At 36.7% G+C, this 24,063-nt stretch overlaps 3 protein-coding genes across 10 annotated transcripts; 1 reads left to right on the top strand and 2 right to left on the bottom strand.

Moving 5' to 3' along the window:
* The first annotated feature begins 467 nt into the window (after nt 1–467).
* On the top strand, nt 468–13,633 carry PA200 (proteasome activating protein 200). Its single transcript, XM_021971077.2, has 35 exons — nt 468–819; nt 1,081–1,183; nt 1,292–1,404; nt 1,600–1,722; nt 2,117–2,218; nt 2,324–2,489; nt 2,718–2,834; nt 2,941–3,008; nt 3,128–3,229; nt 3,318–3,534; nt 4,014–4,247; nt 4,323–4,450; nt 4,583–4,700; nt 4,808–5,026; nt 5,110–5,265; nt 5,385–5,461; nt 5,556–5,764; nt 5,981–6,197; nt 6,294–6,373; nt 6,464–6,581; nt 6,700–6,870; nt 7,752–7,920; nt 7,996–8,039; nt 8,149–8,191; nt 8,283–8,428; nt 8,669–8,763; nt 8,880–9,778; nt 10,187–10,468; nt 10,560–10,655; nt 11,328–11,506; nt 11,830–11,911; nt 12,204–12,328; nt 12,860–12,952; nt 13,255–13,408; nt 13,497–13,633. Exons 1-35 carry the CDS (start codon nt 659–661, stop codon nt 13,536–13,538), a joined length of 5,448 nt encoding a protein of 1,815 aa, XP_021826769.1. The 5' UTR covers nt 468–658; the 3' UTR covers nt 13,539–13,633.
* A 100-nt stretch (nt 13,634–13,733) lies between these two features.
* On the bottom strand, nt 13,734–15,201 carry MYB80 (myb domain protein 103). The gene is made up of 3 exons (XM_021971079.2): nt 14,858–15,201; nt 14,649–14,778; nt 13,734–14,464 (listed from the first exon to the last, which is right to left on the bottom strand). The coding sequence occupies exons 1-3, from the start codon at nt 14,988–14,990 to the stop codon at nt 13,750–13,752; spliced, it is 978 nt and encodes a 325-aa protein (XP_021826771.1). The 5' UTR covers nt 14,991–15,201; the 3' UTR covers nt 13,734–13,749.
* An 825-nt stretch (nt 15,202–16,026) lies between these two features.
* Nucleotides 16,027–22,368, bottom strand: AAP7 (amino acid permease 7). Of its 8 annotated transcripts, none has more exons than XM_021971104.2 (8): nt 20,801–20,898; nt 18,430–18,540; nt 18,095–18,331; nt 17,881–17,974; nt 17,405–17,619; nt 16,977–17,110; nt 16,626–16,853; nt 16,027–16,533 (listed from the first exon to the last, which is right to left on the bottom strand). In XM_021971104.2, the coding sequence occupies exons 2-8, from the start codon at nt 18,500–18,502 to the stop codon at nt 16,132–16,134; spliced, it is 1,383 nt and encodes a 460-aa protein (XP_021826796.1). In that variant the 5' UTR covers nt 18,503–18,540; nt 20,801–20,898; the 3' UTR covers nt 16,027–16,131. The 8 variants fall into 8 exon arrangements, with proteins under 8 accessions (XP_021826796.1, XP_021826797.1, XP_088111116.1 ...); XM_021971105.2 differs by lacking the exon at nt 20,801–20,898 and adding an exon at nt 19,163–19,725; XM_088254990.1 differs by lacking the exon at nt 20,801–20,898 and adding an exon at nt 19,061–19,725.
* Nucleotides 22,369–24,063: the final 1,695 nt, after the last annotated feature.

The following is a 24,063-nucleotide window of genomic DNA, read 5'->3' on the forward strand; positions in this document are numbered from 1 at the left end:
TTAAAAAATTGAAAGTCTATAATTATATATGATCTAGTAAAGGCATTTTTTATTTTTTAAGTGGTTTTTAGATGTTAAATTTTTTAAAGAACCAATTAGAAAATGACAAGTGGCTTGTTTGGGTTTTTCTCTCCAAATAAGTCTATATTTTTTAATGAAAAATGAATAGTAATATCTTCAGTAGCTTAATGTGTGTATATATATATAGGGAGAAAGAACATATAGGTATATTCCGATCATGATTGTCCGTACGTTTACTAATACATAACGAAAAGTACCAACATTAAGATTCGTAATTCGAGACCTGAAAAAATTCAGAAATTCAAGTACGTAGGAAATATGCCATAAAATGGTTAAAAAGGCAGCAGCTAGAGATTTTTCTCTTTAAAATCAGAAAGTCAATAAAGTGAACAAAAGCGCCGTTACCGGTAGCCGGTCATCCCTCTCCTTGATCTTTCACACACGCTAAGGAAAATCCCAATCTGTCTCTCTCTACTCTCAAATTCAATTCCCAACTTTCTTGACAAGAAAGAAAAGCTGAAGCCAAAGTCTTCAAATGCTATCGATAAATACCATCAACATACTCACTGCTTTTATCTCTCAAATCAATTTCCCTTCTCATTTGGATCACCAATTCACAAAGCAAATCGTGTAAAGTATGCATCTTTACAATGCATGGCTTCCACCGCCGGTGGCTGAAGAGTCTAAGAAAGAGAAAGAGTCCTTCTCTTGGGTCGTCTCCTCCGTCAAAGGCTCGTACAAACCCGACGATCCTGAATCCGTCTATTCAACTCTCAAATGGGTTTCTGTTATCGACCTGTCAGTACACCCAATTCACTATATCTTCTCTATTTTCATTCAATTATGTGATTTTTCTATGTTGTTTTCTTCTTTTGCTATTCTATGTGTGTTTAAAGTTTGCTTCTTTGAATTGGGATTTGTTAGTATGTGATTGAAATTTGAAATTACTCATGTTCATCATTTCATAATACTTGAGCTTTCATAGCAATGAATTGGTTATGAATTTCAGTTTCAAGTGTACTTAATCATGTTGAAGTTGGTTCTATACTTGCTATGCAGTTTTGTCAAGGCAAAAAGTGACGTATCTTCGGAAGATGTAACTGCTCTTGTTGAATTTGGATTGGAACTGTTTCATGTGTCGCAAAATAAGCTTTATGCCCAGGTAATACTTCGCATAGCTGCTTCTATATATTCACATATCTTTTTGGTTACATGCTTGCTGTCATTATTTCTTGTTTCTTAAAATGTGGGTTCCATTTGTATTGATTAGGTTAGATGGGGAAACATCCTTGTCAAATTACTCAATAAGCACCGAAAGAAGTTGTCCTTGAAAGTGAAATGGCGGCCTTTGTATGATACTTTGATCCATACACATTTCACTAGGTGAGTCTTATATATCCACCTTCAAGTATATTTCCATTTCCTTCATAGTTTTATGGTTCTTGTCATTGTTTTTCTTGACATAATTGGCTTGATTGCTACCTTTGTGGTGTGCAACCAACTGCTCAACTACAATTGGGATGACATTTTACATACAGACCACATTTAAAGAACTTCATGTGTTGATACATGTTACAGGAATACAGGGCCCGAAGGCTGGAGATTGAGACAAAGACATTTTGAGACTACTACTTCTCTTGTTCGGTCCTGCCGGAAGTTCTTCCCACCAGGTTCTGCCTTTGAGATATGGTCTGAGTTTAGGTAAGTACTTTGAGGCCTTTTTCCCTAGAGTTAGTTAGTTGGACTGTGAAACATAATTTCATTTCTGGGGTTTTTCACCTCCATCCATCTCTGTGATGTTTCACTGAGTTGATATTTCACCATGTCAAAACAAGCAAAATACTGTTCCACATGCTCCAAGTCATATTTGTATAAATTTATTCTTTTCAGCTTTTTTTTTGGGTGACCTTTTCTTATTGTCAATACAAACAAAAATTGTATTGTGCTTTGGTTTAAATAGATAGATACACACACGTGCACACCCATGTTTAAATAAAACCATAAGCTAGGTGATTATAGTTGAACTCTTAGTTGTTCTGCGCACTCTCTCATGAGTAATTGTATTGTCTTTTTGTTTAATGAAACAAACGTGCAGATCTTTATTGGAAAATCCATGGCATAATTCATCCTTTGAGGGATCTGGGTTTGTTAGACTGTTTCTTCCCACAAACTTGGACAACCAGGAATTCTTTTCGCAGTAAGGAGCACATATCTCGCACTTTTTTCTTTATGGTTTTGGCACACTTTATTCATTTTTATATTTCTTTTTGTGGCAAGTCACCTTGTATTCTTGGTATTGTAGCGGTTGGATTAAAGAGTTTTTGCACCTATGGGACTCGATACCGAATTGCCAATTTTGGAACAGTCAATGGGCAGCTGTTATAGCTCGTGTTGTAAAGAACTACAACTTTATTGATTGGGAGTGTTACTTGCCTACACTTTTCACCAGATACTTAAATATGTTTGAGGTGAGTGATGAGCCCTTCGAGAAAGCTTGAATTTGCTTAGAGTTAGGTTACATGTATTTTGTCTGATATTCAAGTCATTCCATAAAAGAAGTACAACTACATCTTGACTGATGCATGATACACTACTATTGATAATTATACCGTAACTTAGCTTGTAATGATAGCAAACATATCAAAAAGTAGTACTGAAATATAATAAAACTTTCTTGTTTTTATCTTGCATTTAAGGTTCCTGTGGCAAATGGAAGTGGATCATATCCCTTTTCTGTGGATGTTCCAAGAAACACAAGGTTCTTGTTCTCCAATAAAACAGTTACCCCAGCAAAGGCCATTGCAAAGTCAATTGTAAGTTTAATATGCCGATGCCTGCATTTTGCAGTGTAAATTAACTGGTGCCTGTATAAACTCTTCCTTGATAGTAGAGTGAGATATTTTATACCTGGAACTGCAGGTCTATTTGCTAAAGCCTGGTAGCTCGGCACAGGAACACTTCGAAAAATTGGTCAACCTCTTAGAACAGTTTGTATACTCAAATACTCAATGTTAATATTATTTTATTTTCCTGTTATATTGTTTAAAAGCATGGTACTTGTTCTGAACATCTATTATCGATTCATTACCGGTTTTTGTTTTTGTAGATATTACCATCCTTCTAATGGTGGTCGTTGGACTTATGCTTTAGAACGTTTTCTGCTCTATTTGGTAGTTTCATTCCAGAAGCGCCTACAGCATGAACAACTGTAAGAATCTGTTTGCATGATATGGCATCTGTTCTTTGTATGCTTGAGCCTATTTTATCCTCTTTCCACTAAATTACTTTTTTTACAGAAACATAGGTAAAAATATTCAGGCTGACCAGTATCTCGGAAGATCAGAAAGGATTTTCTTTGTCAATGTCGTGCTGAAGTTAATTGATCGTGGTCAATATAGCAAGAATGAACATCTTTCTGAGACAGTTGCTGCCGCAACTTCAATTTTGTCATATGTGGAGCCTTCTCTTGTCCTTCCTTTTGTTGCATCTCGCTTCCATATGGCCTTAGAGACGGTTAGTCATATTCCATGTTTTTCTTTATTCTAGAACTACTGAATATGGACAATATGGACAATATGTGGTTTACATTAGGCTCTGTTTGTTTGGATGGAGAATAGAATTTTAGGGAATATATCTGCTGGAATAGTTTATTGGAAAGTGTTCTCTTTGAAATTTATTTTTCTGCTGTCTGGTAAGTTTTAGGAAAACTCTTTTCCGTGTCTGCTGAAAGACAGAGCCTTACAAAATGTCAACTGTTCGTTAAAAGAAAACCTTCCATTCGAACAAACATCAGAAGTGTGTTCCTTTCTTAAATTTTTTTCCGCAGAACTATTTTCCGCTAAAAGATACAGAGGCTTAGAAAAGTTATCAGTTTGTTTCCATAAGTGCATCCAATATACAGGATAACAGGAAATTTTAGCTAAATTGCTACTGCAAGTGGTGTTCCTTTCATTGAATTAACTTCTTCTTTACCAACTTTTGTGTCTAGTCAGATGACTGCCACCCACCAGTTGCAGATTGCAGTGATGTCTGTAGCATTTGTTGGGCGTTCATTATTCCTCTCATCCCTATCAAGTTCTGCAGTAAAACCAGTTGATCCTGGTAGTGGTGATGAGTTCATTGATCTTCTGGTGGTTTCACTATCCAATGCATTACTTGGTATGGACGCGAATGATCCTCCTAAAACCTTGGCAACAATGCAATTAATTGGTTCTATATTTTCCAATGTAAGTATACAATCACCTATCAAACATGTCTGTAGGTTGTGCATGTACAGTCTTATAATTTACTTGTATTTGCAGATGTCTTCATTGGATGATGACATTGATGAGTTATCAGTCATGCCAATGATTCGATTTTCTGAATGGTTAGATGAGTTCTTATGTCGCCTATTTTCCTTACTCTTACACCTGGAACCAAGCAGTGTTACGTAAGTAATGACATTCAGTTCTCTGTTGCTTGACTTGTATAGTTTCGTATTAACTATTTAAGATATACATTCTCCGCAGTTTCTCCTTTACAACTTATTTGTAGTCAGAGTAATTGGTTACACTTGCTGCAGGAATGAAGGCCTACATTCATCAGCAACGTCAGGAACTTTTCTGGTCGAGGAGGGTCCTTACTACTATTGTATGCTTGAAATCTTGTTTGGGAGACTCTCACGACCTCTCTATAATCAGGTTTCTGAGTTTTTGACTTCAAATACTCAATTATTTATTTATTTATATATAATGGTTATACTTCTCAGCATGACAATTTTCTAAACTCTTCCTCAAATCACTGTCAGGCTTTGAAGAAGATCTCCAAGTTTGTGAAGACAAATATTCTTCCTGGGGCAATTGCAGAGGTTGGACTGCTTTGTTGTGCCTGCGTTCATTCTAACCCAGAAGAGGCTGTTACTCAACTTGTTGAGCCAATTTTATTGTCTGTTATATCTTCTTTAGAAGGGACACCAGCTACAGGATTTGGAGGTAGAGGAATGTGCGATGCCTCAGTTTCAACAAAGGTAGTTTCTCTTATGAATGTTTTAAACTATTTGCTTCTGTCTATGCCTAGATTTTTATTATGAACTTAATGTTTTCTTTCCAGGTTAAACCAACAATTTCTCCAGCTCTTGAAACAGCAATTGACTATCAATTAAAAGTATTATCAGTTGCTATAAGTTATGGAGGTCCTGCACTTTTGCGCTACAAGGATCACTTCAAAGAGGCGATTATTTCTGCTTTTGAGTCCCCATCTTGGAAGGTCTTGTTACTTTGATGACTATTGTTCTCTCATGATCAACTGTTTCTTCCTATACATGTGTCTCTACATGCAATGCTCACTGAAATTGTTCAATGGTTTGAATGATTCTTTTTCGACAGGTCAATGGAGCTGGTGATCATCTTCTTCGATCCCTTCTTGGAAGCCTGATTCTTTATTATCCTATTGATCAATACAAGTATATTAACTTTTCTTGCTAGTTACATAATTGTGTGAGTACATACATTTTAAATTTGTCAGCCAAAGAAGAAAAATAATATTATTTCTTTTAGGTGCATTTTGCATCATCCAAATGCTGCTGCATTAGAGGAATGGATCAGCACCAAAGATTGTTCAGATGATAAACCAGTGGTGGCTCCCAAGTGGCATATCCCAAGTGTTGAAGAAGTTGAATTTGCAAATGAACTTTTGGACCTTCATTTTCGGTTGGCTTTGGATGATCTTTTGAGAATATGTGAAACTAAAGTCCATTCTGATCCAGGTAATTTTTTATGGTGTTATCTTCTTATCCTCGGAAAATGTAGTAGTGAAGGGAGATATAGTTATCAGGAGCTAGATCCAGTGAATCAAATAATAGTAATCAAATTCATATGCAACAATGAATGTAGACATGGATATACACTTGTATGCATGTGTGTTTTTGTATGTACGGAAGTGAAGTTATATTGTCTGACAATGCATGCTATTTTCAACCCAGGAGATGAGAAAGAGCACTTGAAAGTGACTCTTCTACGTATAGATTCTTCATTGCAAGGTGTTTTGTCTTGCTTGCCTGACTTCACCCCGTCCTCCAGGAATGGGACTGTTGAACATCCAAATCAGGCTTCTTTTCTAATAGCTGGAGCAACAGGTGCAAGTGTTGGCAGCACTAAATTGCGGGAAAAAGCTACTGAGATTATACATGCAGCCTGCAAGTAATGTTTACATATGAGTTTTCCTGCAGATATCATCCATTTCAACTGTGCAGATCCGATTTACTGAATCTTATTTGGTCTTTGTGCATTGTGCAGATATATACTAGACAAAAAAGCAGATGACAGCATTCTGTTGATACTCATTATTCGTATTATGGATGCCTTAGGGAACTATGGTAATGGACACTGACTCTAGACAATACTCATCCCCACCCCTCTTTTAGGGTGTGCTTTGTCTCATCATCAGTTCTTTACCTTATATGCAGGAAGTTTGGAGTATGATGAATGGTCAAATCACAGGCAGGCATGGAAACTAGAATCAGCTGCCATTATAGAGCCTTCAATAAACTTTATAGTTTCAGCTCAGTCTAAGGGGAAGAGAAGGTAAGATTACTATTGCTGGATCTTACTATCCAAAAGAAAAAAGTTTGATGGATCTCCTTTTTATCACATGAACCATGCATACTTGAATTCAAACCCTGATTATGTTATTCTGTACCAGGCCGCGGTGGGCACTTATTGACAAGGCATTCATGCACAGTACCTGGAGATCATCACAATCATCCTATCATGTATATCGTACTAATGCAAATTTCGGTCCACCAGACCATGTGAATCTTTTGGTGGATAATCTTCTAAATCTCACATTGCATAGCTATGAAACAGTTCGTGTGTGAGTCTAATCTTCTTGACCTTACTTTATAATGAAGCTATAGCAGAAGTACTGTTTACTCAATTTAATTTCAGCAGCATTAGTTTGACTGCAATTGCACACATGTGAATGCACGTTATAATTTTGGTAATGCATATAAAGTTTCTTAAGAAAATGCAGTCTACTATGCCTGTATGTGTATCTGACATGGAATCAACATACTTATAGAAGCAACAACTCACCAAAAGAATGAAATTGATCTGGTCACATGTTAACACTGTGTGCAACCCACTACACTTTTACTTGTCTTCTCATGTTTTAAGAAGGTTTGCAGAGTTTTTTCTTGTCCTGTCATATAACGAGGTCTCTTCCTGACAGATTTAACAGTTTGTTGGATGTCTTGTTGCTGAATAAGCCTTTTTGTCTTGGTTTCTGATATATATTCAAGTGTCTTGTTCCTGAGTAGGTCTGTAAACCTAATTAGTTGGTTGAAGACTTTTACGGTAGCACCAATGCATGACCTAGTTATTAACTTTTAGCAGAAGAACAATTCCATGAATGAAATATCAATGAGCAATAGAAGTGTCTCCTGTTTTTTCTGGTAGAGTAGCGAGGAATTTCCTCTAAAATAGAACTTATTTTCCATGTTTCCTTTTGTCTCTTCCACTAGTGTGTTCTTTTGCCACTTATGTCAACTTTTGTGGGTGGTTTCTTTGCAAGTGAAGAATAAAAGATCCTTTATCTGTTGCTTCATTTGTTATGTTGTTTATCACTTATTTCAGACGTAATTATTACCTCCTGCTCGATTTTTCTTCATGGCACTGATTTTTATGCTTAGTGTTTTTCAATGTTTGCAATTTTGTGTAACCGTATCTGATTATTATTTTGTTCATGATGTTCAGGCTTGCTGGGAAAGCTCTTTTAAAGATGATAAAGAGATGGCCATCTATGATTTCGAAGTGCGTTCTTTCTCTAACTGAGAACTTAAGGAGTCCTAAGTCACCAGAATATGTGGTGCTAGGTTCATGCGCTGTCCTTGCCACACAGACAGTTCTCAAGCATTTGACAATGGTAGTCATTCCACACAAACTGCTCACAACTGATTATGATAAAATGAGAGTTTCTGATATGTTTCTGTCATTCCAGGACCCGAAGGCATTCTCTTCATTCATCCTTGGAATTCTTTCAAGGTAATACTTACTTTTATACATGTAGCAATATCTGTTGTGGGTTCGGTTTAAAATTGTTGAATATTGAAGTTATAGATTGAATTTTGATTTGCCTTTCTCCTTCTTGAAGCTCTCATCATGAATCACTGAAAACCCAGAAGGCAATCAATGAGGTAAAATATGATATAAAGTTAATTGTTGTGATTTGCTTGTTGTCGAAAATAATGTTTGTTCTCATAAAAAATAAAAACTTTGTGCTAGCAGCTTTTTGTCAAATACAACATCTACTTTGCTGGAGTATCTAGAAGCATTTTCACAACATCAGGGAATCATACAGATGCACCAGATTTTTCAGATTTGGTTTCTCAGATCACTTCTATGAGTTTCGATTCTATTGGCTTGCATTGGAGGTAAATAACTAATACCTTGGACATTTTCTTTAAGGTCTGAAGAACGTTGTTGAGTCTCACCTATGTTGTTGAACTTTCTGGTGTGTCCTTTGAACACTGAAACTGAGAAAGTATATCCAAGGGTTTGTGTTACCTTTGATTTCGCTTTGAAGAACAATTTACGTCTCTAGAAGGTTTAACTGCATAGACTCTAAAATTCATAAATTTATGGGGTAAATCTTTTTCTTTATATTTTTTCAGGTACAATCTGATGGCTAACAGGGTTCTACTCCTGTTGGCAATGGCATCTAGGAATGACCCAAATTCCTCCTCAAAAATTTTGAGTGAAACTGCTGGTGGGTTCATGGTTTTGTTAACTCATAAGTTGACTCTTTACTTTTTAGCACTAATCTTGTTTTTTAAGTTCAATTTTTTAGTAAGATTCTATAATTGTGAGATAATGCTGCTTCAGGTCACTTCTTAAAGAATTTAAAAAGTCAGCTTCCTCAGACAAGGATACTTGCAATATCAGCTTTAAATACACTGTTAAAAGAATCGCCTTATAAACTGTCACCTGAAGAACAGGCTTCCCCCTCTGGGAATTTGCACGGAAGTAGAAAGTCATCCCTTGAAGGAGAATTAACCCAAATATTTCAGGAAGATGGTTTTTTCAGTGAGACCTTGACCAGTCTTTCTCATGTTCACATAGTTACTGATACTGAAAGCACATCTTCTAGAGGAAACCATGGGAGTTCTTTTCAGAGCCTAGCAGACAAATCAATCACCCGTTTTTATTTTGATTTTACCGCTTCATGGCCACGTACTCCTACTTGGATCTCTTTATTAGGAAGTGACACATTTTACTCAAACTTTGCGAGAATTTTCAAGCGGCTAATACAAGAATGTGGCATGCCTGTTTTATTGGCACTTAAAAGCTCATTGGAGGAGTTTGCAAATGCCAAGGAGAGGTCTAAGCAGTGTGTTGCTGCTGAAGCATTGGCTGGAATATTGCATTCTGATGTTAACGGTATTTCAGTAGCATGGGAGAATTGGATTTTGGTCCAGTTGCAGAATATCATTCTATCACAATCAGTAGAATCAATACCTGAATGGGCAGCCTGTATACGTTATGCTGTTACTGGGAAAGGGAAACATGGAACAAGAGTCCCTCTTTTGAGACAACCAGTACTTGATTGTTTGGCCACACCTTTACCTCGAACGGTAACTACTACTGTAGTTGCCAAGCGCTATGCTTTTCTTTCAGCTGCACTTATTGAATTATCTCCACAGAGAATGCCATTAACTGAAGTACAGCTCCATTATAGACTTCTGGAGGAGTTGCTCAGTAACATGTGCCATTCATCTGCCCAAGTAAGCTGTTTCATTCTGTGCATGTGCATGTCTTTCACTATTTTTTATTATTTTAATAATAATATGCAAAGGGATAAGATACATTAGGAGAACTCTTAACAGCGCTTTTCTCATAAGGACTTAAGGGCTGGGTTGTGTTCAGATATTTAATTTATCATTCTCATCAGATAATGGCTCTATCATGTGATTTCGTCCAAAAAAAATCCATGGAACAGAGTTGTGTGCTACAAATTAATTTTTTTTGTATGCAGTGTCAAATACCAGATCTTTATGCACTTATCAGATGAACAAGAGACTTTTGCTTATAAATGCCTCATTCTTATACTAATCATTTTCAAGGCAGCATTTGGTCTGTTTTGCATTTTCCTTGGGAGTTTATAGATTTGACAAATGTTTTTCTTGGGACAGGTAAGAGAAGCTATAGGTGTTACCCTTTCTGTGTTGTGCTCTAACATCCAACTGTATGAATCATTTGATCGTGAACATTCACATGCGGAGGAAAGAAGAGATGTTGCCAAGCAATTTGATGGGAGAAGTTGGGTTCAGTTTCTAAAAGAGCGAGCATCTGAAGTGCTAATAAATATTCAGAATACCACCCAGTCTGACAGTTTGGAGACCCCAGCAACTATCAGTCCTGAAAATGGGCATTTAAATGGTGATTCACAGGATGATGTCAAATGGATGGAAACGGTACTAGTTTTTAGAAATGTTTCTAATAGTATCTTCTTAGTCTTATAAAATATTGGACTGATCAATTTGTACATTTTCATATTTTGTGAAGCTTTTCCATTTTATCATCTCATCTTTGAAGTCTGGGCGAGCTTCATATCTGCTGGATGTAATTGTGGGACTTCTTTATCCTGTAATATCATTGCAGGTATGTGAAGTTAAAGTTGAGTCTTTTGGTAGTAGTGTTTCACTAGTTTGCTTATGAGGTCATTTCTCTTTATGAAGTTCGCTAGAATGTACTCTTCCTTCTGTTTGAATCCTTGTTGGCTAATCTTGAATGAATAATTGTGGATAGTTTATCATCATGTTGTATATGACATTTTGGAATCTTTTCTCGAGGAATCAGGAGAAGATGAAAGAGTTTTGTTAGGAAAAAAAAATAATGAAAGAGGGAAAGTCTGTGTATTGCAGTTGTTTATATAGAGCACCAGTACATAAATTTCTCCTCAAATCTTTCCTAAAGTTGCGCCCTTAATTTAATAATTTTGTAATTATAAGCAATCAGTTCTCTTAATTTAAGCTGATTGGTAATTGCAACAACTAAATATCTTATTTTAAGAAAAAACTCTACGTTTTGAGCAGACGCTAGTCGTTAATTGATTCATCTAACATGATCTATTATTGGCTGTTCCCCTTTTCTTATCAATTCAATGACTCTCTGAGTAATCCTTGGATAACCTCTATGTTTCTCTTAGTGTACATTTCAATTGCTTTGATATTTTAACAATCTACTGGATTGCTCTATTGTAATGGTGATAGCAGTTTGGTAGGGTATCAGATCTGTATATCTGAGTAATGTTGTTGGTTTTTTCTTTCTAAGGAAACTTCAAGTAAAGATTTGTCAACTTTAGCCAAGGCATCTTTTGAATTGCTGAAGTGGAGAGTTTTCTGGGGACCTCATCTCCAGGAGGCTGTATCCGTGATTCTTTCTTCTGCCAATGACTCTAACTGGCGAATTAGATCTGCAACACTTACATATCTGAGAACTTTTATGTATAGGTATGACACATATTTTGGATATCTTCCCTTTCGTTATGATCCTCTAATGTATTTATCCTTTTTCCTATTAGGAATACTGAAATACAAACCAAATAGTGCTTTTGGTGTATACATTTTCGGTGTGTCCATATTTTACTTCAAGAGCGTTGGAACTTCAAAATTGTTATTTATAAAAATGTTTTCGTCTATCCTTTATCTGTCTGCACCTTAAAGTTTCCAGTTTCATACAATGTGCATTCTTGACAAAAAAATAACATATGATGTTGATTCTAGCATGTAGATGAAGACATTTTTATTATTATTGCTATTTTCTTAAACAACAGGCACACTTACATTCTCTCAAGTATGGAGAAACAGCAAATTTGGAGAACTGTTGAAAAGCTACTTGTAGACAACCAAGTTGAGGCAAGTTTCTGGTTCAAGTGAAAAATATAATTCATTTTTCGATGACTTAAAATTTACTGTTGTCAGAACATTTTCTAAAGACATTGATGTATAAACTCACTTTTATGTTCTAAAGCTTCTGACCTGTGAAGAAGAGAAAACCTGAACTCAGGTGTTTTTTCAGGATGGTCCTTAAACAATGATGCATAAATCTTAAGGGAGTCTGTGACTCTTTTAGGTCCTATATTTCTTAGGAATGAGGTAGAATTTAAAAAAAAAAAAAAAAAAAAAAAACTTACGATTCATGTATCAGGTAAGAGAACATGCTGCTGCAGTATTAGCAGGCCTAATGAAGGGTGGAGATGAAGATTTAGCTAAAGACTTTCGTGATAGAGCTTACACTGAAGCTACTATTCTTCAGAGGAAGAGAAAGCGAAGGTATTTCCCTGGCTTTTGAAAAGACTCGTCTTCATAGTTTTCAGTCTTATAATCTTCTGGTCTTGCATCAAGTTTTGTTGTTTTCATGGAAACTCAACGTCTTTATTGGGTAGAGAAATGATTTAGAGAAGAGAAATGCTATTTACACCCCAAAAGTGGCTTCCCACACTCTTACATATGCTCAAACATGAGGAGTGTACGAAGCTATTTTTGAAGCAAATAAACAATTGCCTATAGAATTATAAATTGTGGGCAGAATACATGCAAGCCCCAGTTTTGGAATACCATAACTCAGTCCTTGTTTATTGCATTATAAATTTTCTCATTAGTAAAAATCAGGACGATTATATATATTTTATTTTGTCTTATCTCATTTCTGTACTTATGTGAAAATGCTTGATTCGCACAATCATTCAGGTTTATATGACTTCAACATAAAATATCTCTGCACCCATTCTTATTAGATTTTTAGTATTCAATACTACACCTTGTATACATTGATGGGCTTACATTTATTATATTTGAATGCAGAAGTTTGAGCTCGAGCCAGTCCATAGCTTCCATTCATGGCGCTGTACTTGCTTTGGTAGCTTCTGTGTTATCAGCCCCTTATGATATGCCTAGGTACGTCATCTTCAGTACAGGGAACAGGTCTTGTAATTTATTCACAGTTACTCTAGCAATCACACTAAAGGTCGGGTTTTGGCAGCTCCAATGTATTTATGAACACCACTGGCCCCTTACTCTTTTTTTTTTTGGGTTAACATTGGCATGTTGTAGCGAGTTATCTTGAAATAAGGGTGGACTTCATTTGCTCATCCTTTTTTTTTTATTCCTTCGCTTCCCCGGTGGCCCTTCTTCTCAATTTATCCAATAATTTGAATGTTTGAATGTCTGCCTCATAGCAATTTCCACTGCTTTCTCAGTTGGTTACCTGAGCATGTTACTTTACTCGCTCGTTTTGGTGGAGAGCCATCGCCAGTGAAATCCACAGTTACAAAAGCAGTTGCAGAGTTTCGACGTACCCATGCTGATACATGGAATATTCAGAAAGATTCATTTACTGAAGAGCAACTTGAGGTGTGTATTGGCCAAACTAAGCCTTACATTCATATATCTAGTTATTAGTGCTGGTTTTCTAACTTTCTTCTTTGATTGATATGTGCAGGTTCTGGCTGATACATCTTCTTCTTCTTCATATTTTGCATGATTCACCATGTAATTCATAGTAAAGAGAAAAGATATAGTTGTATCACAATTTCACAATTGATTGAAAGTCAGCAATAAATTATGCATTTTTCATAAGATTTTTCTTTCACCATAATTTATATAACGAGCCTTATTTACATTATCATTGTTTAGCGCTGCCATTTGATATTTATTTTTACCAATCTCCCCTCACAATGCTTGTATAAATTATTTTAGACCATTGGATTCATTAGATCATCAGATGGTAAATCCCACAAGATGCTATCCGAGTTGAATATGTTGGATCCATTTCTCAACTCTTTTCCACCCTCGGATTCCTCTCCATTTTCTTCCCCTAGTTTGTCATGCAACTGGCCCTGCTGGTCTGCCCCTGTGCATGTGCTTCCAGTACACATACTCTGGCTCCATGGTGATCCATCCCCTTCATTCCCGAAAGTCGAAGGGCCATACTGAAATCCAGACATGGGCAAGGGAAAAGCACTGCAGTTCCCTGTAAAGTTTGCAGATGTTGCTCCAGTAGGGTCCCAAGGTTTGTTTGAGGTTAACATGTCTGGTTCTTGCATAGCCCTGGATAAACCAATCTTGATCTTCTCAATAGTGTCATCTTTTTCTTCCTGCTTACTGTTAATGTAAGTGGCTGTGCTGTTCCCTGGTGTTGCATTAGAATGTTGGAACTGGAAGTCAATGCGCTTCTTCGTGAGGAGGTGGAGCATTTCATCCTTGAAGCAGCCAAGCGCTGCTTCTGCAAGGTGAGCCACCTGTGGCGGTGCCAGTGTGGTTGCAATCTCGGCCATGAGGTGGGAAAAGGGTTTGTGGGTGACAGGGTCTATCCCCATGCCCGATAGCTTCTTCTTCAGCTTGGTGTTCCAATGGTTTTTCACATCATTATCGGTGCGACCAGGCAGTTGTGCTGCAATTAACGACCATCTGTGACATTCATGGGGAAATGATTAGTGAGCAGGCACTTGAAATAAACAGAAAAAACTGCATGAACAATCAGATTATCCACCATTGTTGGAGATTCATAGGGATAAGAAATCCAGTTCAGTCAGAAAAGAAAAAGGATAATCACAAGATATATGCAGTGCTTAATTTGATATGTCATAATTACCGGTTACCAACAACAGAGTGAAGTTTGACAATGGTTTGCTCTTCTGCGTCTGAGAACTGGCCATGCTTAAGGTCAGGGCGGAGGTAGTTCGTCCACCGCAGCCTGCAGCTCTTCCCACATCTTTGTAGACCTTATGAATCGAACAAAGAAAGCTTTAGAGAGAGAGAGAGAGAGAGAGAGAGAGAGATAGAAGAGAGAGAGCTTGTTACCGGCATTCTTGGGGATGAGCCGCCAATTACGAGTGCCATGTTGGGCAATGTAGGAAGATAGCTTGTTATCTTCTTCAGGTGTCCACTGCCCCCTTTTCACATTGTCCTTCTCACAGCATGGAATCCGACCCATCTCTCTCTGTCTATTTTCTAAAACTTTTAACTCACTCAACTGAAAAATGCCAATAAAATTGGGGGAAAAAATAAAATACAAGACTAGAGTTAGAGTTGAGAGTAGTGGAAGTAACTAAGCTATAAGAGCTATAAAGCTTGTTTTTTTTCCTTCTTTGATTTGGGTAATTTGGATTTGTTAAAAACAAAGAAATGAAAACATTTTTCTTGGGTTGTTTTCTATTTCTATTGTAATTTGTGAGACTTACAGGTTTACCTATTCTTTTCTTTATATAAAGGATGAGTGTTCAAGTGCATGGGGGGGGGGGGGTTTTTCCCATGGCCTAAAGGCTACTGATAAAGCCATCAAAGGTGCATGATTTTATTAAAGAATTCAACGCCATTGAGCGTGTGAGACTTGGGCCGGTAGCTCACCCACAAGACACCCGGTCAACCCTCTCTCTCTTGTTGACTGCATGCATGCCTGGATGGTTTGGGTGGCTTTTTGCTCTGCTCACACAAAACCAACTTACAGAGAGGGGGTCGAATGTCTACTTGTCCCTTCACTTACAAGTTGCAAAAAGTTAAGGTTGTTGCACGTGCAGGTCACGTGCACATTCATTTGTTCCCAGCTATGTTCATGTTGTCTTGAACCAGCTTTTGTTTTTCGTACAGAAGATGACATGCATATGCAAAGCATTATGTGGCTGTCTGCAGTAGGGCATGCCCAATCCTATCGTACTGATGTTGCTTTTACCCACTTATCAGCCTATAAAGCTACCAAAATCCTACCTAAACTAATAAATAAGGTCTAAAACAATTTTGTTCAGTTTTCATGATTATCATCAGATTGCATGCCTCATTTTTACCATCTTTTTTTTAATACAAACAATAGTCTAAACTATGAGGGAAGGGGTTTTTTACCAGTGCCATAGAAGTTCGAATTTGAGACTACTCGTCTGCAAATCAAGGCCATTTTCCACTGGGTTAGACCTCATGCGCACCTCATATTTACCATCTGTTATATATTCCTCTGTCCAAAATCCCAAAGCTGCATATTTGCTCAGCGCAATCTCATTACCATTACTTGCAAAGGAAAAATTTTACATTATAAATGAAGAAATTTACATTTATATTTATCTATGAGGAAATTACAATACTCCCTAGCTAAGTTTGGCACTTATAAGTCCTTGAACTGATCCAATAACCCCCACAACTGTGACAAGAAAGCAAACTAAACTGAATGCCTCTAGAACAATCCATTTTCTTGTCCAGGACCCAATTTTCTTTTGTACAAAGTACATTTCTACAGGGAAATATATAGCCAAAGGCCAAAAGTTCAAGGCCCCTAACACTCCCAACACTTGGTTGAAATAAGGAAACAGCATTGCAATCCCAGTAGTTGACACAACATAAACAGTTCGGAAACATAGCCTGAAGGGGTTCGCTTGAAACCTTGGCAACAATGGAACTTTGATGGAGTAAAAGTTGTTCACAAATCCGCTGTCTGGATATTTCTTGCTAAACCATCTCTCAGCAACTGCAAATACTGGTTGGCTGTAGACCTGGCAGATAAAATCGTGTAAAAAGAATGGTGTCTATGAAAGATCGAAATGGTAATTCAAACTTGACCATTTTCAATGTAAACAGGTAGTACCTGATATCCTCCCACCAAATGAAGAACAATGCAAGCATTAGCGAAATCGATGAGCCAGTAAGGTTCATAAAATCCAAATCCTGTCAAGAGGTTCCCTGGCGTGTCATCCCCAAAGGCGGCATAGCCAAAGCATCCACAGCAGAGGTAGAAAAAGGTTGTCACAAAGATGGCAACCATTGAGGCCTTCTTCATTGTCTTGTTTTCTGCTGGAGGGGACTTCAAAGTATCCTTGATTCGACAGATATCACAATTCCATGTTAGCTTCTAAATCAACCTAAATCTGTGCTTGAACATAATAATTTTATAAGGTTTTAATCACAATTTTGTTTGTGAAAATATTAGAAATCCAACCTGAATCTCAAGAAGAATAATGGAGTATGGATAGGCAAAAGCAATATCTCCAAGTGCTTGGAAGGCTAACCATAATTTATCAGCAACATTAGAGGTTGGAACTCCTCCCAGGCTCCCCTGAATCCTGCCATTTTCTGCAATTGTAAACACATCTTAAACTGCAGAACAACTGGATGAACCAGAAATAATTTTTATATATTTATTAAGTTCCATTATGTGGGGGCTATTTTCAATTCTTTCTCTTTCTGAAGTTCCAATTGAAAAAAATTTGATGTTCCGGGTTTCTGTTCACTACATACATAGTTTTAGCAACACAACAAAGCATTACTGGTTTATATTGCTGTAACATAGTCCAGATTTCTATGTAGTTCTTCTTCTGAAGAAGAAGGAGATTTGGCAAAAAGAAGCTGGTACAATCAAAGCAATACCTATTATTTTTGCGAAGCCAAGACCAAGTCCAATGAAAGCATAGGTAAAGGACATGATTGCTGCAATAATTGAAAGCCACTCCATGTTATGGAAATCTGGTATTTGTGACACTACAATCTGGACAAGTCCAAACAGCAGCATATACAGACTTTTCCCATATTCACATGAAGCCTGATGCCCTTCTTTGTGATAGCAGTTTGACCTCTGAATAGCTCTAAATTGAGAAAATAGAATGCAAAAGTTAATACGGATTCTTAGCCAAATTGAAATCGGTTGGAAAGAAGAGGAGTAAGGATCAACATATGAATAGAATCTTAGTAAAAATTAATCTTATTCACTAATTAAAAAATTAAAAAATACAAAAAAGGAAAAGCATAACTACAAATTCCCACAACACACAATACCATTGATGTTCTTATATCAAAGGGATGAAACAAAATGAAAAACACAGCATTCATCACTAAGGGGTAGTTACCTCATACTGGTTGCAGTGGTAATCACATAAGCAATACCAGTTCCATACATGCTGAAATATAGAAGGAAACCACAAAACCAGGACTGTTTTCTACCTGAACTATCACTGAACTAAATCAGAACGCATATCAAAGATTTCAATCCATTAGAAACGTATCCTATATTGAAGACTACATAGAAAAAGAGTCAAAACAAAGAGGTTTTTAGTCTTTTACTATTGAGGTTCACTTTGACAGCATCCATGTAACATTTGTTTCGAGTTCCAGTTACAGGGTCAGGAGACCTGTAACAATCTGAGAGGAGGAAGGAAGAAACGTAGGTGACAATTGCAAAAAAAAGCAAGGCAACTGGGCCTCCAATCCATCCTAGCTGTGAAGTACTCCATGCCAAAGATAAAACTCCACATCCAATAACAGCAGTGATGATATGAGCCACACCACTCCATAAGGTTCCTGGTTGATAAGTGTCCCACTAGAACTAAGTAAATTCAAGAACAAATTGGATTTTACTCTTAATTATGGAGAAGTGTAGTGTAGACTGAAAAATTTACCAGTTCTTAGTGGATGGCCATCATCATCACAGGAACCATTATTAGCTAATTCAAGAGGGTGCTGAACTGCCATGTTTATCAGACTAACAATAGCTTATGAAGTTTTGTGACCTGTGTATTGCAAATATAGAGAGGCCTAAGGCAAATACTCTAATAAAACAACACTTTACCAAACATGCATTGATGTAACTAAACACAATGCCTGACAAGGCAACAGTTCCATTTGCCATTTCCATGCCTCTAAATTAGACTTGGCATTCATATATGTGCTGAGGATGTAGCTTTGCCTCCATCATTGAACCTTCAATAGAATAGACTTATCTAGGCCTTCTTTGATGTAAGAATATATATATATATAGACTCAGTAAAAGAAAGAAAACAAAGGTATTTGCCTATTTGGTATAGAAATTCTACTGGGTAAAATTTAATAAAATTTTTGATGTCCCTTTGACCTTACCAAGTTGTAGACAGATTAAAGATTTAATTACCAGCCACATGATGATGGAAGAGTAATAAATATTTAACTAGGCTTTCTTTGATGTACTATGTGGAGTAGACTCAGTAAAAAAGAAAAATGGGTATTTGATACAGATGATCCCTACACAGCTGTAGATTGATCCTTGGACCTTACCAAGTCTTAGACAGACACAGACTATGGAGTTAATTACCAGCTACATGATGGATGAAAGGGTGTTAAATCAAAGGAAAATAAATCTTTATGCAACTTAGTTACCCAGGTTTGGAATAAAATTTATGGCTGCAGTTGGGGGGGGGCTTAAGCCTAGCAAGGAGGCTTACACACCTGTGAAATGGATGACATATACTTATATAGTCTTATTTGAACCTTCCATGATTCCATACCAATAATGGAGGAATGGGATATCAAACCTGTCATGTTCATCTTTTTCCCATTTGTTAACTTTCCTCACTTTACTTTATTTTTTGGATTTATAGTAACATGACTTTGCCTAAGTGGGTTGGTGGTCAGTCCACTTCGCTAACAAAAAAATTGCTTGAAAACAGAGAACAAGTTGTCCTTCTCCATTGACGGCACTCCATTTTAACCAAAGAAGGCTATATGATACATCCATTTTAACCTAAACACTTGTGCAGACCTAAATTCTGTTGACTTTTAAGACCTTGACTGCAGATGGCAGTAGTTATGAGTATCCATCCACCTTTCTGACTCGTGGCAAGCTGAAATTATAATCGGGGTAAGGTTTTCCCTTCACGTAATAATCTTAGGCTGGCTGAATTAAGAGCTCAAAAACCCACCTCAGTATCTCACACTAGAGTTGGTGAATTGTTGATGCCAAAAGAAAAAGTCTAAGAATTTTTCAGACGTGTCACAAAAACAGAGATTCCCTCCCTCCCTCCTCTTTTTATTGTTGAATCATCAAAAGCTACTTTATAATTGTCTGGCGGCTCAAACTAGTAATCACTAATCACTGATGATTCTGACACAAAAAGAGCAAGAATCCAAGACTAAGAACACACAAGTTGAACATTCTATTATGTATTTATCTAAGCAAGAATCTAGTAACAATCATATAATTTTTTTTTTGGGTTAGCTCCCTCAAACTTTAAGGTCCACATTTCAAATTAGTACCCGATCTTTGAAATAAACTCTAAAATTTGAGGGGCTATATGCAATTAACCCCTTAAAAAACAGCATGACATGCTGATATTTGGTTGAGACAGATTTGTTGATCTCTTATCATTTCAAACTTGTCCTCACATCACAGAAATTGCTGGGTCAGTTTCAGAGGTGCCAAACTAAGCCATGGCCATTGATTCCCATTTCAATTATTCAAGTTTGGCTTGACATGTTTTGCTTTGTCCCCTTCTGCAATATTGCCTTACTCTTGTCTTTTCATGTCTAATGCGTAGAGGCCTGTCTTGGTTGGCTTGGCTCCATCGGTGCCTTGGCATTTTACTTGGAATAGTCATAGAGTCAAAAACTCAATAACTAACAGATTGACCCAAAAAAACCCAACCAGTCTACCATATTAAAAGACCCAAAAGAATTGTGTTCAATTTATTAGCCCAAATATAAATAGCAATTTTGGCCCATCACAGAAGGAGTTGCAAGAGCCATCTTGAATTGGATTATCGGCTTTTTGTTGTTGAAAAAGGTCTCAAAACCCACCCAAAAAAAAGGCCTCAACGATTTTATTTTTTTTTTAATGAAAAAGTCAAAGCACTTTGATTCAATTAAAAAAGTTCAGGCAAACAATTGATGCAATGAAAGAACTTAGGATTTGCAAAACAACTCCAACAAGAAATTAAGCAGAGAATAAGGAAGCAAACAAGCAAGATATAGGCAAAGAATGTTCAACTCAAAGGCAGAGAAAGGTTTGATAAAGAATACCTGACGCTGCTAGCAGCTGTAATGGTATAGGCAATGCCACAGCCATATAAGCTCTCATGTACAAATATTGCAGACACTGTTTGCCATTTCTCTCCTAAAATTCCATCATACACAGGTCAAAGTTGATAATTTATATGTACTTATAAACTATGCTAGGCTCAGTACCCCACGTGAAATTGGGTGACCGTGCATCAACGGCTCATGGTCATCCACTTGCACATGAGCGACTAAACCTATCATTACTCTAGTTAGTTTTTGAAGTAATGCATGTAGATACAAAGGTTTTGGAAAACATAAGATACCAAAGTGAACATCTTTGCATCAAAATTTACAATGGCATGTGACAAAATTAGAAAAAGAAAACTTAGAGATTATGTTTAGACAGAGAGTTAGAAATGCTAACCTAAGTAGATCTTGACAGCTTCCAAGTAGGATCGGGATCTGGTCGGGCCATCCGAATCCGGGTATCTGTAGCAGTCACTGAGGAGGTTGTTTGAAAGAATGGTGACTGCAGCAAAGACTAGCATAAGCAATGGACCTGCAAGCCACCCCAGCTGAGCCACACTCCATGCAAGGGATAGTACCCCTGCTCCTATCACACCTGTGATTATATGTGCTATTGCAGTCCATATGGTTCCTATACATAACAAATCATTTACAAAATCAGCCTCCAAGTCTTAAATTAGGTTCTGCAGAAAGTGCAGAAACAGCCCAAATTGAAGAAGGTGCATTTTAGATATGGAAATTATATTGAAAGCCAAGAGAAAATTCATATACAAAATTAGCCTCCAAATTTTTATGACATTCTGCAGATTCTATTACAATCCAGCAGAAAGTGCAAGCAAACCAAATTGTTGAAAAGTTAAGAACATTTGAGAGCCAAGGTTAAATCAAGCATTGGTTCAGAAAATATCTATATTAGCTAAGTCCAGATTTGCCATGAAACTGAAACATCCGTTGAGAGAGACATTAAAAAGTGGAGAGAGATTCACAAGTATCATCTCCAGAAAGGGTTTTAGGACCACTGAATTTTTTTTTTTGTACTTCCTCAACTACCAATCATACCTAACAAAAAACCACTTCTACCCAATTAAATGAAATGAACCATCATAGTCCTCTGTTTACAGATTTCTTAATTTCTAACTATATGTATGAATCTGCCTCAATAAAATTGCCAAAAAAAACAAAAGAATGAAGATCACCAAGACAAGAAATAGTGGGCTGAGCTCAGATTACCAGTTCTTTTGAGAGGTTGTTGGCTGAGTTCATTTGTTGAAGAAGAGCTTATGAGCAATGGCAACTGCTCATCTTCTTCTGCTTCACCACCACCAACCATCTTTCTCCCTCAAAAACTTCGATCGATCAAATATTTGAAGGCTTAAATAAACAGATTGGCATCTCACACGAGGTAAAAAGTGGCATGCCATAGAAAAGTTGGGCATATAAAGTCCTGCTGGTTCATCAACCAAACGTCAGAAACTATGGATTGAAAGCAACAAGTGGAACTACAAAAAGTTATTCCATTCTCATTTCACGCAAGGTGTAGTTGACTGGTTTTTTTCTGGTGAGGCACATAGTTGACAGTTTGGTACGAACTAACCAAGTTGTTACCTTACTATTTGTTCATCATACGATTGTATTCTTTTATTGAATTTCAAACGCTTACGTATGCACAGACTGATAATTTCGAGGGCGTTGTTTTTTCCTAGATTTCTTCCAAGTCACTATTTGTTCATTGACGTGATTCTGTGAAGGTCCTTAGATACAAGCAATAGAAAAATCAAAGATCAAGAAAATGCCAAAATGCGTCTATGCTGACAAATAATTCGATGAAAAGTCAATGTGTTGTATAGTAACAACGTTATGACATTTCACAAATTTGCGTGTTTACGAATTTATATTAAAATCACATTATAGTATTGATAAATTGGTCACATTATGTGATGGGGTAATGATTTCACTGTAACACGTGAGGTGAAAGATCCCATGTGCAGGAAATATCATACCACCACAGACAAACTTCCCACCTTGTCAAATGACAGGGCCGTATATCCCAATCTCAATCCCGTCTCACATGACTAACAACCTCAAATTTTCTATTAATAATGTGTTTACTAATCAGGAATTGAATTTCACTCATGGAGGATTCATGTGTTTACTTCACAACAATGAATTAAAAAGTAAGTGGGGCCCATACAAAAGTAGGAATTGAATTCTTAATTCAATTATTGGGTGGGAGGTGGTATTCTAATTTCTAGAGAACTAACTTATTAGGAATTTATCTTTTTTACCCATTATATCCTCTCACAATTTTAAACATTCCAAATTTGCCATCTACTTTAACCCACCAACGAGGACATTTTAGTAATTAAGACCACTCCTCCTAACCCAATTCCATATGGTTTAGTAAACAACTTCAATAGGAATTCAGAATCTAATTCTCCTCAATCCAACTCCTCCTCAATTCGATTCCTCCTTATCCAATTACAGATTGGACAATACTTCCCTCCTTACCTAATGATTTGGCTCAATCACAAATTGACATGTGCATTTTTTCTCCTAAAAAATATTTTTGTTTCTTCTCTTTTATTATTCATAATTGAATTCTTGGGGTTTTTTTTTTAATTGCCTTCATCCATCCCACAAACCACCTTTTTAGTTTTTCATAACTAGGGAAGGAGACATTACGGATGTATTTTAATTTCGTATTCTACGGTCTCTACAACTCAAAGTTTGCTTGATTCAAAAATGTCTATATCCTTTTAAAAAAAAAAAACCCCTCTATGAAGAAACTATGCTACCAATTTCAATATTGTCAATGGTAATTTGGATGAAGGTGAATTGTTGGGGTTGGAGTTAGAAAAGTCCACAACAGACATAAAATTTAACTAAGGTATGTAATGAAAAAGGAAATTAGTTATACTAATGAAAGAGAAAGGAAAAACACTTTTGAGACTTCCAAAAAAAAGACACATGTCAATTTGTGATTGAGCCACATTACCAGGTAAGGTATGGGTAAGGAGGGAAGTATCATCCTTATAGTATACATGCCCTGAAGGTTAATTCAAGATTTGTACATTTTCCAAAATGCCATTTTGTCTTTGCTGGATTGATCATAATTTCCAAAGTTGTTTAAAATATCTAACCAATTATTCTCACTTAATAATCATACAAGCAACCATTATCCATGGATGAGGATTTTTGTAGACATGTCACCTGAACTTATACCTTAGTTTCAATTTGTCATCTTAAAGAAAAATTTA

Source organism: Prunus avium, chromosome 6 (assembly GCF_965620075.1).
Source record: "Prunus avium chromosome 6, drPruAviu1.hap1.1, whole genome shotgun sequence".
In the NCBI taxonomy this organism is placed as follows: domain Eukaryota; kingdom Viridiplantae; phylum Streptophyta; class Magnoliopsida; order Rosales; family Rosaceae; genus Prunus; species Prunus avium.